This window comes from Coloeus monedula, assembly GCF_965178545.1.
Source record: "Coloeus monedula genome assembly, chromosome: 7".
Classification (NCBI taxonomy): Eukaryota; Metazoa; Chordata; class Aves; order Passeriformes; family Corvidae; genus Coloeus; species Coloeus monedula.
Window position 1 is genome coordinate 33,882,451 of NC_138787.1, and position 14,140 is coordinate 33,896,590.

General features: G+C 37.4%; 1 protein-coding gene across 1 annotated transcript in view; it reads left to right on the forward strand.

Annotated features, from left to right (window-relative positions):
• Window positions 1–14,140, forward strand: part of MGAT5 (alpha-1,6-mannosylglycoprotein 6-beta-N-acetylglucosaminyltransferase) — a 117,055-nt gene that overhangs the window by 74,886 nt on the left and 28,029 nt on the right. The window contains exons 10-11 of the mRNA XM_082284669.1: window positions 4,799–4,932; window positions 8,794–8,927. Of these exons, the coding sequence (XP_082140795.1) occupies window positions 4,799–4,932; window positions 8,794–8,927 (268 nt within the window). The remainder of the gene's footprint in view (window positions 1–4,798; window positions 4,933–8,793; window positions 8,928–14,140) is intronic.

Here is a 14,140-nt window from a genome sequence, read left to right on the forward strand (position 1 = left end):
ATTACTCTTAATCTCTTTTTTGAAGCAGGGGAGTAAACGGATATTCTAGTTTTTAGGAGCCTGCTAATAAAGATAATCCCATTTTCCACTGAGCAACAGTTGCTCGTCTGTCTGCCAGATGTAATTGTCACTAGGAGATCACATCCAGCATTGTGGTCAGGATATGAAACCCTTCTTATAAATTTTAAATGTCTCTTCCCGTTTGCTTGCAATTTCCTGTCTGGTATATCCTGTAACAAAGGTATGGAAATATATATTGAGATTATAGATAGCTATTCCATTTTTCTTTCTTCATAGAATCATTAAATCTTGAATTATCAATCTGCTTCTTATTGATTACTATTTTGTGGTAATGGCTAGCATTTTCTGGTTTAGGAGAGCAGAATTACATTTAACTCCAAGTGCCTTAGGTAGTATAGAATTTTTTGAGGCTTTTGAGGGAGAAAAAATTATCTTAATGCCTGTCTTCTACAACATTAAATTTCATGGACTGGAAGGGAGTCTCATCTAGTCCATAGCCTGACTGAAAAACAGATAATGGTGCATTTGTCCTTCATGAGAGATTTTTGCCTCATCTTTTACTGCAGACTGGAAAAGATGCCCCCAACATGTTGTTTTGTATAGTTAAGCTTTTCTTAAAGTGTTTTTCTTGGCCTGGTTTCTTGCAAACTGCCCATTACTGCTTATTCTAATAAGGTTATGGAGAATAAATTACTTCCTTCTTCTGCTCTGCCAGCTCCTAGTATGTCTTCTATACTGCTTTTCCTTCAATTTGCTTTTTTAAAATATATAAATTTAGGGGTTTAAACCATTACTTACATTTCATCTTTTGTATACCTTTCATGAAACTTGTTGCATTTGTTGTGAATCTCTCTAATTATGTGATAATTTCTCTCAAGTTCAGTGTACAAAACAGGGTCCAGACTAGCAGAGACTACAGAATTTATTAGAGCAGGAGAATTAATTTGTAGCTGCATGCATGCTGCTCCTATTTCAGGATCCTCTTCCAATCATTGTTTTTTCTCTCAGCATCATGAGTTACCTCATAAATTTTGTCATTTAAATGTTTTGAAGTTAAAACCACTAAGTGTGTTATAACAGCATAGGCATCCATTTCTGTTTAATTCCAATAAAATAAACATTATCACAAATAAAGCTGCTTTTTAGCCCTTGTTCTTTACAAACTTTGCTTTTTCTCTCAGTTGTATTTAATGTCAGTAGGAATAACGGGTTGTCTCAAAAGAAGGGTTTTTCAGTAGACATGTGCAGGTCAGCTCAGTCTGGTTCATACAGACCAGACTCAGATACAAATGAATTAAAACATTTTTATTCACTTCAGAATAGAGTGGCAGAATAAGCCTCTGCCTTCAGAACAGTCACTTGGTAAGAGTGTTTTATATAATCTTTCTGGGTGAACTTGAGCCCTGAGGAAATTTTTGGTAGTTGCAAATCAGGTTTCTGGAACTGCGAGCTCGAAAGAATGACCCTGCTGCTTTGGGAGTGAGTATTTTTGAAAGACTCTTCTGTACAGCTCAGAGCACCAGTGACTTTTGGTAGTACCTGCTTTATCTGTGGGATAATTGGTGCTGTAAATAGCAGGAACACAGCAAAACACATCTCTTTTTGGAGTGCACCTGATTTCCAAGCAGAACAATGCCTGGACGTGCTGGATTTTTCCAGTTCTGAGGTCTGGATGTTTGAATGCAGTTTGTGTGCAATGAATCAACATACAAATTAATAGCTTAATATAGTTCAAGAAGTGCAGCCTTTCTTAGTACCCTCATCCTCCATGCAGCACATAAGAATCTGGTATTTTTTTCATTTTTCCACAGTCTGTAGCAATGACTCATTCCCATATGCCAAAAATCCAACTGGCTTTTTTTTCTTGAAATAAATTAACGTGGCAGCTATCCTGAAAAATGAGCAACATTCCTGCTTCATACGTGTTCTCTCGGATTCATCTGTTTTTGGAGGGTTATTTTCTGTCCTAAGATTTTAAATGCAAGTCCTAAGTGGCCTGATGAAGTGGGAGAAGGATACAAAAAAAATGTGTGTAAATACTTCTGCTAGGTCAGCTCTGTTAAGATTGTGCTTCTGCCTGATATTTATGGGGGGAAAAGCTCGCTTTAAATAATCCTGGCTTACTTTTTGTCTCGTTTTTTTTTTTTAAGCCCTAAAATTGTCACTTCTAATGTGTTAGACAAAAAAGACTAATATGGATATTACTAAAGCAATTTGCTACCTACCAGTCCTCTTTTTAATTAGGCAGATAATACACTTAGTCTGACACCAATTTCAGGACATGCTGCAATTCTCTGCAGCTTCACTGCTAAAGCTAGGTGACATTTTAGGAAGGAAGGGTGGGAAAACTGAAGTGAAAGAAATTAGCATTTTAATTTAAAATATATCCCTGATTTATAAAAAAAAAGTGTTTTGTCCTTTTCAAAATTAATTATTTCACTTTAGAAATGCTAATGCATTGTATGCAGAAATAAAAAAAAATTGAAGGCATTTAAATTATTAAGTGAAATGGAGAATATGGTACGAGGGTAGACAATCAAGGCATTCCTATATATATTAAAATATCAGTTCAGCATAACTGGTATTAATTGCATTCATTTCTAAATTTGAAATCTTTACCAACTCTTTTCTGCTGCATTTCAGGGATTAGTTTCACCACTTGAAGCTTTGATCTTTCATACCATTCCTGCACACACTTGCACTTTTTGCTGTCATCTTTCTTCTGACTTAGTTTGTGCCAAATTATATAATTTTTTTTGTTGTTTTCCTGCTTTCTGGTTTAGATTTCTGTTGCATCACATTGCCTGTCCTGATTCAGAGACCTTGTGTGTATTGAACATAGTTCCACATATCCCAATGAACCAGTAGTGCTACTTATCTTACATCTGAATGCAGGAAAAAGAGAGGCAACAAAGCAATGGAGTGCTCCTTACATATATCGCTTGACAAACTCCAGTAATGTTGCAGTTTTTCAGTAGCTTTCTCGTATTTTTCATTCTCCTGTGCTCAAGTACCTGGCCAAAAGCTGTATACTTGAGAGGAATTTTGTTTCAAGTGTTGCCAAGAAATAAGAGGGCTTTTATTGCTGAATGATTCATCAGCGCAGAACTTGTTTTGGTCCTTCTGGAGTATTTTGTGTGATGCAGAGATAATTGCCACTGTTGTAAAATATTTTCATTGAGAACAGTTGACATAAAACACTGCACAGAAACTGATCTGTCAGCTTTGTTGTTTGGTGAATCATAATGTGTTGTATATTTTGACTTTCTTTTTGTTTGAAAGATCTCTGTGAAGGTTTAAAAAACCATGTCATTTTGCTCAATTTGTACTTTAAAATACAAAGGTAGTATTTCATATAAGAGTTTAAAAGTTGCTGGGGTTTTTTTCTATTTCCCAAATTATTGAATACTTTTGGGAAAGGACCAATATATAAGTAATGTGTAAATTTATTTTGGGGACCAAAATCTTTTATTTTTAAAGCTGAAAAATGGTTGGATATTAGCCCTCAAAAGGTGAAAGAACTTAATTCTTTCACATATAAAAGCCAAAATCCTGGTGTTTTTCTGAACAGAATGTATATACAGGCTTGGAGCATGGGAAATGTTGAAAACATTTGAAAAAAGACATTTTTAATAGTAACTTTTGCAGCTACCTCCCTTCTCTGGTACCCATGAGGTTGTGTCCCATCCTTAGCACATATGAACCCAGTGATACAATATGCAGTGATAAGAGTTCATGTGTTTATAACACAATTGCACATGATGTTTAATTCCTGTATAAGTCTTTTCTGCAATTTTGTTTGTGGAGGGGTGAAGAATGGCAGGGCCAGCAGCTCTGGAGCCCTATAATGTACTTTAGTGGCAGTGATCTGTACATCCAAGTCATATCAAAGATTTGGCAGGCTGCATTTTGGAAACATGACTTCTAGAATCTCTGTCCTGTAACATGTACTGTCTTCATACTGACCCTTTTTCTGCCTGTCATGCACTATGGGCCCTTTTTCTGAAAGGAGACGCTCATAAATAAAGTGATTTCTTTTTCAAGAAATTAATAGGATTTTACATAAAGGGTGAGTGTGATTCTCTAATCCCAGGCCCTTTGTAATCCAGTGTCTGGGTTTCTCTCTGTTGTGTGCAGGTTGATGCAGGTAATTGACTTTCATATTGTTTCTTCAAAAGTCTGTGACAGAATGTTTCATAAACAAATAAATGATCTGACTGCAAGAACTCGGCAAATTAAACCATCTTCAGTGCTTTTCCAGTAGGTCTAAAAGTCAGAACCGGGAGAACAAATACAATTGTCTAAAGACAATGTCCTGTTCTGCTCTGATCTTATTGGCATGTTGCCCCTGGCTGCTGCATTTGGTTTTGTAATAATGGTTGAGAACTTTAGAGAACAGATGGAAAATCCTCTCATCTTCTGCTTAAATTCTACTTCAGAGCCCTAGGAAATGCAGGTGACCACTGTGGCATTCCCATAAGTTCTACTTGGATTTTAAAGCATAACTTCATTCTGTAAGGACAAAGGAACCCAAAACAAGCTCCAGGGTTGTTATTTGAATATCTGATATAACCTTAAATTCGCTGTTCATAACATCTTTGTGAATGTAATATAAGCAGAAATGTTTGAAATTAAAATGTACCTTCAGTTTATACATCCTCCACAGCTGTGCACAAAGACAAAACACATCTTAATTATCATAACTGTGTATATATACACACATTCTTGTATATACATATGTAGGTGTACCTACAGTAAATTTGTTTATCTCTTTTAGGTGTATGCTGAGAGTTCTGGATTCCTTTGGAACTGAACCAGAGTTTAACCATGCCCACTATGCCCAGTCTAAAGGCCACAAGACACCATGGGGAAAGTGGAACCTTAATCCACAGCAGTTTTATACAATGTTCCGTAAGTACCTCTGTGCTTGTAAATAATTTAGGGCTTTAAAAAGAAATGCTGTCATTGAGAAGACTTTTTTTATTATGAAGGACAAATTCACAGTTTAATAAAATACAGCTGCTAAATGAGAAGAATTGTATCAGTGTCTGTAGACTGCAAAAGCTCTATTGTTCTTCCACCCAGCAATGAGAAAATAAGAATATTGAGCTAATATAAATAGTGGTAGGGAACTTTATGCTCTGGGTACCTGTGGAAAGTGGTGCTTGGCTTTTTCCTCAAATGTCAGGGAGTTTGTTTTTGTTAGTTTTGCTTTCTCTAATCTTACTATGAAGCAACAGATTTCTGAGGAACTTCCTAGGTTACATTTTTATAAACTGCATTTCTGCATTTCATCATGTTGAACTGAAGTTTGGAACTATGTTAGCTATAGTGTTGTATTTCTGCTTTTGTTCCTCAGCAACTCAGCAGCACCATCCCTTCACTATTTCTTTGCGTTTAGGATTAATAAATGACCATTCAGCAAAAATTTTTTGTCTCTACTTTTTTATGGCTTTGTAAAAATTTTTACGTAGCTTGTTTTCATATTGTGAGTATTTATCCTCAGGTGAATTGAGTAACATTTATTTGCCAGCAGTGTACAAAGCTATTGAAAAAATAAGTAGTAGATTTCAGCACTGCTGTAGATCTTTCAAGCATCGATAAATATGTGATATTAATGTAATATGAAGTGACCCCAGCCAAACCTAAAAAAGAAACAGAACAGGCACAAAAAAAGGTATAAATTCTCTATAAATTGGGTCAGATTAAATTATTAGTGTGACCTGGTCTACACCTAGTCTTTGACTTTATGGCAGTAGATTCCAGAATCAAGGGATCTCTCTCTTGCCTGTTGTAGCAGCAGTTCAAGTGTGTTATCTCTGAAAGGTGCAGAGTCACTGCTGCTGGCTGGAGGGTAAGGGAGGCTCAGGGCAGTGCCTTCTGCTGTGTGCAGAGGCTGCTCAGCCCAAGTCTAAGGAAACACTTCATGGTGACCAGCCCACCTTCAGAGTTTGGTGCTGCTCCCTGTCTGACATTAAGACCATTAAGGGCTCTGTTCTCTCTCATCAGCTTTCATCGTCAGTCTTTCAAACTTCCCTGCTTTTCACAGCAGAATTATACATGCTGCTGTCAGGTTGACATGCTTTTGATTTTAGTTGCCCTGTAAAATTCTTGAGAGAGGCATATTTTGTCTGTCAACATTTGCTGTGCAAGTTTTTCCAGTGAAATATAAGTGAAGGTTGTTCAAGAGATAAAAGGCTGTATTCACAGTTGTTGGGAAGCAAGTAACAAAACATGTGGTGAAATGTGACTTGGAAGTGGTTGCAGAGGTTGTGTCTGGATATTAGTAAGCAGAGCTTGTTCTGTATCCACATTTGCTAATATTTATTGGTTTATGTCCTAAATGGAAAAGGAACTCAATTGTGCTTTGTTGAAGTAGTCCAGCTGTTGGGAAATTCAGATGTGAGGTCCTGTTCAAGAGAGCACCAAGGGTGATGATGCACTCAATGAAAATTGCCGGATGAATGCTGGTGGTACAGCTGTGTGCTCTGTGTGTGCACTACTCAGTCCCACTCCATGAAATGCAGAAGAAAGGAAATTTTCTCTCCAGAGATCTCTGTTGTGACACTGGTACAGTCTCTTGTGCAGAGAAAATCGCTTCATAATGAATTTTCCAAAGAGTATGACTGTATTGGAATTTTAGTAGATAACCATTTCCAATTATTGCTGCTGGAAATGACTGTGGGTCTTCCTCTGCAGGAAAAGTGGTAAATAGATTGCAGGCAAACTAATTCTGAAGCATGAGTGATTCCAGTGCTGTGGTTTATTCAAGGATTTTACTTTTTTTAGGGGGGGGGGGGGATTAGGTGCAGAAGAGTCAACATGTTTTGTGATATTTAAAGTTTATATTTGTTGTTTTGTTCTCTGCTGCAGAGATAGCACCATCTTTATGGGCTTGTGATTAAAAGTGCATATTATGCATCAGTAGAGATTTTATGGCAGATTGGAACCCTGGACAGCTTCCCAAGATCCACAGACTCTATTATGTTTTGAGAACTCTGATTATAAGGGCAGAAAATTATTCCTGAGCAACAAGCAAGTCATATTCAAACCTGTGGCATATTATCAAGTGCTTGACTGTTCTCTGAGTTTTCCAGAAGTGTGAGAGCTTTCCCCCTTTTTTATGTTTTCCGTGCTTTTAATCCAAGTACTTTCGTGCGAAATAACAGCACTGGTACTTCTAAAAGTGCATGGTCTTGCTTAAAAATCCATCTAAGGGCTTCCTCTCAGTATAGTTTGAGGCACTGAATTCCACCAGTTCTAACTTTAACAAAGGTTTATTTTCCTTTTGAGTGTATACTGCCTTGCCTCTCCTTTGAATGCAGTCTCTCATCCAAAACTATCAAAGGATGGAAAAATGCCCCTTTTCAGACATATTTGCAATGTGCTGTTTGCTATGTAAAATTCTAAAAAGTCCTTGGGTCTAAGTGGGTGCCTGGCTGTTGCTGAGGCATTTTTTGTGAAAAAGAGTAATTGTCATTTGAAAGACTAAATGTAATGGCAGAGGGACGTGTACACTGTGTATGGTTTCTCTGTTCTCCTGCATTATCCAGTTGGCTGATTCTCAGGAACCAAAAAGCAAAACCTCATAATTGCAATAGAAGGGGTTTTTTTAAATAAGTCTACTAGAGATTTAGCATTGCATGTATCGAAAATGCCTAGAGCATTATCTTTGGATTAGGGGGTTTTTTGTTTTGTTTTGAGTTCTTAAGTTTTTCAAAATGTGATTAATAATTGACAGCTTGTGTGCCAGAATTTAACAGGAGGCTTAGAGAGGAGATCCTGCTGTTCATTGCAGCCTTTTTCTATATGCACTTGTGAGGCTATGGCAGCTTTTAGAAAATAATAATCCTACATGTTGGAGTAGCTTTTATATAGTAGGGATGGATTTTTACCTGAAGCATTGAGTGTTGTAGTCCATCACTGGAATTAAACACCCAATCTACAAAAACAAACAAGCCAAAACAACAAAACTCCTTCCTTTTAATGAGCCTAAATATCTTTATAGGGGGAGAACAGTGACCAGCACTGCTGGAAAAAAGACCAACAGGGGCTAAAAATAATATAGAAAACTATGAGTAAATTACATATCCTTTGCACACACTTTTTTTTTTTTTTTTTTTTTTTTTTCTGGATTGGATTAAAAACAGTTTTGCCAACTTCACTTGCCACCTTTAAATATTTTATGACCATTATGTGTGGGTGAATTAGGCAATGGAATTTGTATTCTGATTTGCATAGTGTGACTTGGTAGGCCAGTAATTAGTATGGATACATAATACACAGTGAGTTGGATGGCTGGTGATGGTAATTCCAGTGTAAGAGGTGGACCCAAGAAATTTGCTGAAATTTATTTATGCCATTGAGCAACATCAGCTTTGCTAACAAGCATAAATCCAGGGGGTTTTCAAACTGTTGGTATTGCATCTCTGAGATTTGTCAGGCTAGATTTCTTCTGTTTCTTTTATCGCTAATAATAAAGCTTAGCACACAAGTCAAAAAAATTCATTACCATTGGACTCAGTCCAACTACAGAGTTTTTATTATCAGAAACAAGCCAGAAAATAGCTGCTTACTTCAGTAGGCATATGAAGCAGGACTTAAAATTAAAAACTATTTTGGAAAATAAAGCAAGCAAATGTGTCTTCCAGTATGAATAAGAAGGAGGCGATCAGTTGCATAGCAACTTATAACTCTTTTCTGACAACATTCACTCTAATGTAGCATTAACTGATATTTTCAAAGGTGCTGAATCTGCTCTGTTTTTTACAGCTCACACTCCAGATAACAGTTTCCTTGGATTTGTGGTAGAGCAGCATCTGAATTCCAGTGACATTAAACACATTAATGACATCAAAAGGCAGAATCAATCTCTCGTTTATGGCAAAGTAGATAATTTCTGGAAGGTGAGTTTTTTATACTCATATGCCTGAGCAAATTTATATTGATAAGTCTAATAAAGCATAATTAGAAATTTTAAAGTGTCCCATCTGTCTAAACCCATTAAGTTCTTTTTCTGGAAACAAATGTATTTGAATAATTAAATTGAACATTTTGAAGTCTTTCTGTTAGGGAAACTTCCATCTAGATTGATGTGGATCCTTTGCTATTTCTGTACACCTTTGTGGTAGAATAAAAAATATAGTCTTAATGTCTCAGTAATTTTGGAAAATGCAGAAGGCTGGTAAACATAATGGAAAATTGAAGGTGTGAACTTTCATCAATCATAAGCAAACCTGTCTTTCAATTACTTCTGTTCTTATATCTACAGCCAAAAATGTGCTGCATTTTGAGGTGGAAATTCTGTTTCACTAAAGGCTCTAGAAGTATGCAACCTCATTTTATCTCCCTGTAATAATATCAGTGTTTTGTTTCTTTAATATTGCCATTATTGTATTTTCTCTCATCTGCAGATGAGAGCAGCAGAATAACACCACCAAGGCTTGGTTATATTTTTAACAAGTTATAGTAGATTGTGTTATTAAGTCATGGCGGTCTCTTTTTTTTTACCCACTGTCCTTTCCTGTGGCTCCTTCTTCCAGGCTGGCACACCTGGGAATGAGTCTCTCATGCAGTTTTCAAAGAGATTATTTACTAGTAACTGGATTTCTTCCAAGTTACCTCCAGCTCTGTCTGCCCAAATGCTCTGCATGCCCATATCCTCTGTGTGCCTTCCCTCCTGCCTAAAAAGACCTTATTTTTAAGCCTCTTGTCAACTGAAAAAGGAACTTATCAGTGCCATACATAGGACCACACAATATAACAGTGTGAGAACACCTGGGTCTCACATTTTCATGCCTTTTCTCTTTATTGGCATGAGAATATTGATCTTGCACAGTTTTCAAACCACAGAAGTAACATTCATTCTGATGACTGAGATTATACAGAATGAGTTGTCTAAAGATGATAGTTACAAGTAAACAGTCCATCTGTGAGACAAAACAAATCTAAAACTTGATAGAAACAGTAGAATGTTGGCAGTGGTAGCAGAACAGGTAGAGCTGGATGCTTCTTGGCTACTGCGCTGAGAAAAATACATAGTAAATACTATGAAAGTATTTGTTCTGTTTGGCTCATGGTATAGAGCTCATGGACCTGTCTACAGTCTCTCATATCTGCAGAGTGCTGGAGCAGAGCTGGGATCCTTTCTTTGAGACTTTTTGAGCTTAGGCTCTTTTACTTTTGCTTGTGACTCTACTTGTACTTTTATTTATGACTGATCTCAGTCTCTCAAGAACAGCAGCATGGAATAATCATCTAAACTTCCTGACTGACTTGCAGTGCACATCAGCAGAAGGACCTGTTGAATACTAGTTGGATTTAAGGAGCAAGACAGCTCCTTAGTCACTGGGATGTTTCTCACTGACACAGATACCTTCCTTGGTTTATTCAGTCTGCATGGATTCAGAAATATGTATTGATAGTTTATATGCCCAGAGGAAAGATCAGTGATTAGTCTCAGATTCTGTATGGCACACAGCATATTTATGGATTAAGACTAAAACACAGCTTTTTGGAAAATAACATCCAGTCTTGATTTTTAAATAGCACACTGGAAAGCCCACTGTTTCCTTTGGTGAAGTCCTCCAATAATTGCCTTCTCCCTTAAGACTTTGCATTATTTCTGGTACACATTTCCATATGGTTGTTTCCCATCTTAGTGGCAGTTATAGACTTTCTCAACTGGACTGATAATGCTTCTGTTCTGTTGCCCTCTAGGAATATATAGGTTGAGGTCAAAGTTACCCATAGTCATCTCCTGAAAAGCCTGTATATGCTGAACCCCTGAGAGCTTTGTGCTTTCTAATCCTTAAGTGTTCTCACATGTCTGCTTTCTCTGAACCCTGTCAAGATTATTCACATTCCTCTTGAAATGTGAATGTTTGCAAAGGGCACGTGGGCCATACCAGCACCAAATCCAAAAGGAAATACTGTCTCATTGTTAGGCAGGTCCCCTTTCCACCATTAGGAACTCTCAGCCAAGACCTTTGTATCATTTTTTAAAGTGGTGCTTTTCAGGTTACTGCTGTGTTTCTATCAGTATTGCCTGTCTTGTTTTTGCAAGATGTTTGATTTGGTATCTGGCCATATTAATATGTGTACTGTATGCTGGTAACATCGAGCACATTAAAACTGTAACTTGCAGATTGTAACTGCAGTCATGCCCATATGCACTGGTATATAAAGTGCAAATCACTGCAGATAGACTTTGAATCAGTTACAGTGTGGGATTTCTTATCTGGAGTGATAAAATCCAATTCTTGTGATCAAGGGAAAGCCTGAACTAATCTTGTGTCTGTGTAATTTGCTTTTTCCACGTTTCTTTCATTTTCCCTGTTCAGTGCTCTTTTCATCTGCCACCACGGCTTGTATGGAACCAGACTAATCTATTTATCCTGCTCCTGTTCTCTCTACTGAACACGGCCAATTAACAAGAAGTGTAATCTGCACAGAGTACACGTGTCACTGCTGGGGCTGATCAGTCATTAGAGGAGCACAGCATGGAGGAGAGAGCGTTCCCATCCCCAGACTGTGGTGCTTTTGGGGAATAGCAGCTGCAAATCAACTGTTTAATTTTAAACCTAGCAGGCTGAAGTGGAACTGAAGTATGCACAGGGCCTCTTCTCCCTGGGGGTATATAAACCACCATGGGTTTATATAGGCATGGATATGGATCCTTTTCTGTGCCTGAGCCCAGTGCCATCTATCCCATATCACAGTGGCCAAGTCTGGGTATACCTCTTGAGGTCAGGAAGGATGTGCTGCAGAGGGTGTAAGACAAATCTGATTTATTTCCCTCTAATGCCTAAATCAGTCCTAGGTGGGTTAAGGATTACAGACAGGAGGTTGTAAAGAATTTTGCCACATTTCTAAAGGTTATCTTTAGAGGTAAGCTACGAAGGGCAACATTTGCCAAGTTTTGGAAAAGTGTTTGTTGGGATTAAAGGTTTGGGGTTTTGTCTGAGATTTTTGGCAGTACAAGAGAGTCCTATCTATGCCAAAGTGAGGGGAAAAAAAGGAGATAATAAAATGTGTGTGAAACCCATAATGCTCTCCATTATCAAAATTGGCTTTAATTACAGAACATTCCAATTAAAAGAGAATGTTTGAAGCCTTTCATGTTGCCTTAGCTCCTTTTTCTAAGTCTTTGTTCTTTTTTCTATAACTTACTGTTATACTATTCCACTAATTTGACCCTTAATCCTAGAAGACAGAAAGAGTCAAGATTCATTTTGCAGTATTTGCTATTTTTTTTTTTGTAGGGTTCTGTGAGAGAAGTCAGAAGGTTGCTTGTATCAGAAAATAGGTATCAATGCATAAGTGTATTGCTTTAGTATTTTATTATAGTTTATTGGAGCTGTCTTGAAAATATTTCTATGTTTAGAGGCAAAATAATGCGTGAGTTCCTTACTAATGCCACTTGACAAGCTGGGCATTCTTCTTAAATACATACTGCCTGCACAGCAACTTTTGAAGAACTGCATTGGAAATGGTTACCTTTAGCTTGCTCTCAATGGGAAAGCCCATCACCGAGGCTGTTCACACTAATGTCTCCTCTTTATAGCTCCAGGGGACATGTAATGAAATGTAATTTCCCCATCATATGCCCTCTTGCATGAAGTGGGTGGAAAGTCCCTTCCTTCTGGTTGGTTTTTGTACTTCATGTTTAGCATTGTACTTTGAATAAATATTTCATTCCAGCATAAAAGAAAAATAAGTAAAGGGACAAAAGTTCCTTCTCACCTTTTCTCCCATGTGGTCAGTGCACTCACAAACTTGTTTCTTGATAGTACTATCTTATGTTCCTCCAAAAATGTGAAGCAACACTGGGGGCTTATCAATCAATCAAAAGTTTCCCTAAGGCCTGGCACCCGGAGCACTGTCCTGCCTTATGCCACAAATATAACAAATTGAAATGAGCCAGACACTTTAGTTCAGCAACATTTCTGAAATTCACCGTTTCCTTCTGAAAGCAGTGTGGATCAGAAACAAGTCAATCAAAGCAAATGACTGCAGTAAATAAGCATACTCTTTTAAAGGGTTATTCTTTAACATTTAATATGAAAATTAGAATTTAATTTATTTTGAAGAAAGAATGAAAACTACTTTTTTGTGGATATTTACCTGTCAGGTCAGTGATCAGCTTCTCACTTTGCAGAACTCTTCAGCTGCAAAATGAATTCATGAGGTCTTACAGCACTGATTAACACAATCATCTATTGTTATTTGGCTAGCACAAAACCAACACAACCTTTTCTTCCTGTGGTCCACTTCCTATTTTCAACTGTACTCCTTCACTTTTCTCCTTCAGCACTTACAGTGCACAAGGATATCTCATTGTTGGTTCTGGAAATTTCCATTCAAAGGGCAGGAAATTGCTGCCTAGGTGTTGGTGTGCATTGCATGACAATGAGATTTGTCAAATCTTGGGAAAACCTCGGTGTTTAAAAAATCCCAAACCTTCATGGATGAAAAAGATAAAGATGAGGATAGGGAACTGGATAGGGTTCTTCAAGCTCTGCCAGAAATCCTGAGTCTTCACTGAGATGTTTTATTCATTGTTTGTGCAAAACTAATATGTGCCAATGTGTGTTTTATTCAGAGATATATGGTGCCTAAAAAAGAAGCCATAAATGGACATTCAGGAAGAGCATGAGCATGGCAAAGTTATATAATACTTCCCTTGCAAATTCTCTCTCTTTCCAGCTTTTCTAACTTGGGGTAATTCCTGAATCTGTTTCTCTGTTGATAAACTGTCTGTTCACGCATTCTTGAGATCTCAGTAAGAGGTGATTTCAAAGTGTTTGTTTGATTATGAACCTATGCAAACTTTTTTTGCCTCTGCAACTTTCTCTGTAATGGAGTCCCTCAAATCTATGACCTTTTGCAGGAGAAACTGCTAACCTGGGCATCTTTCTAAACCTACCCCCGAAGAGCTTTTTTGGGTTTCTTTCTATAGGACATTTTGAATAGCCAGTCACACTATCCATGTTCTTTATGCCAACTGTGGTTTTGTAAACCTCCCTCATATTCTGACAATTTGTCTTTTTCAACTGAGGAATTGTTAAAGAATTTCTTGCAGATTTCTGTGTGTAACAGTGGACACTGTCCTGTATCT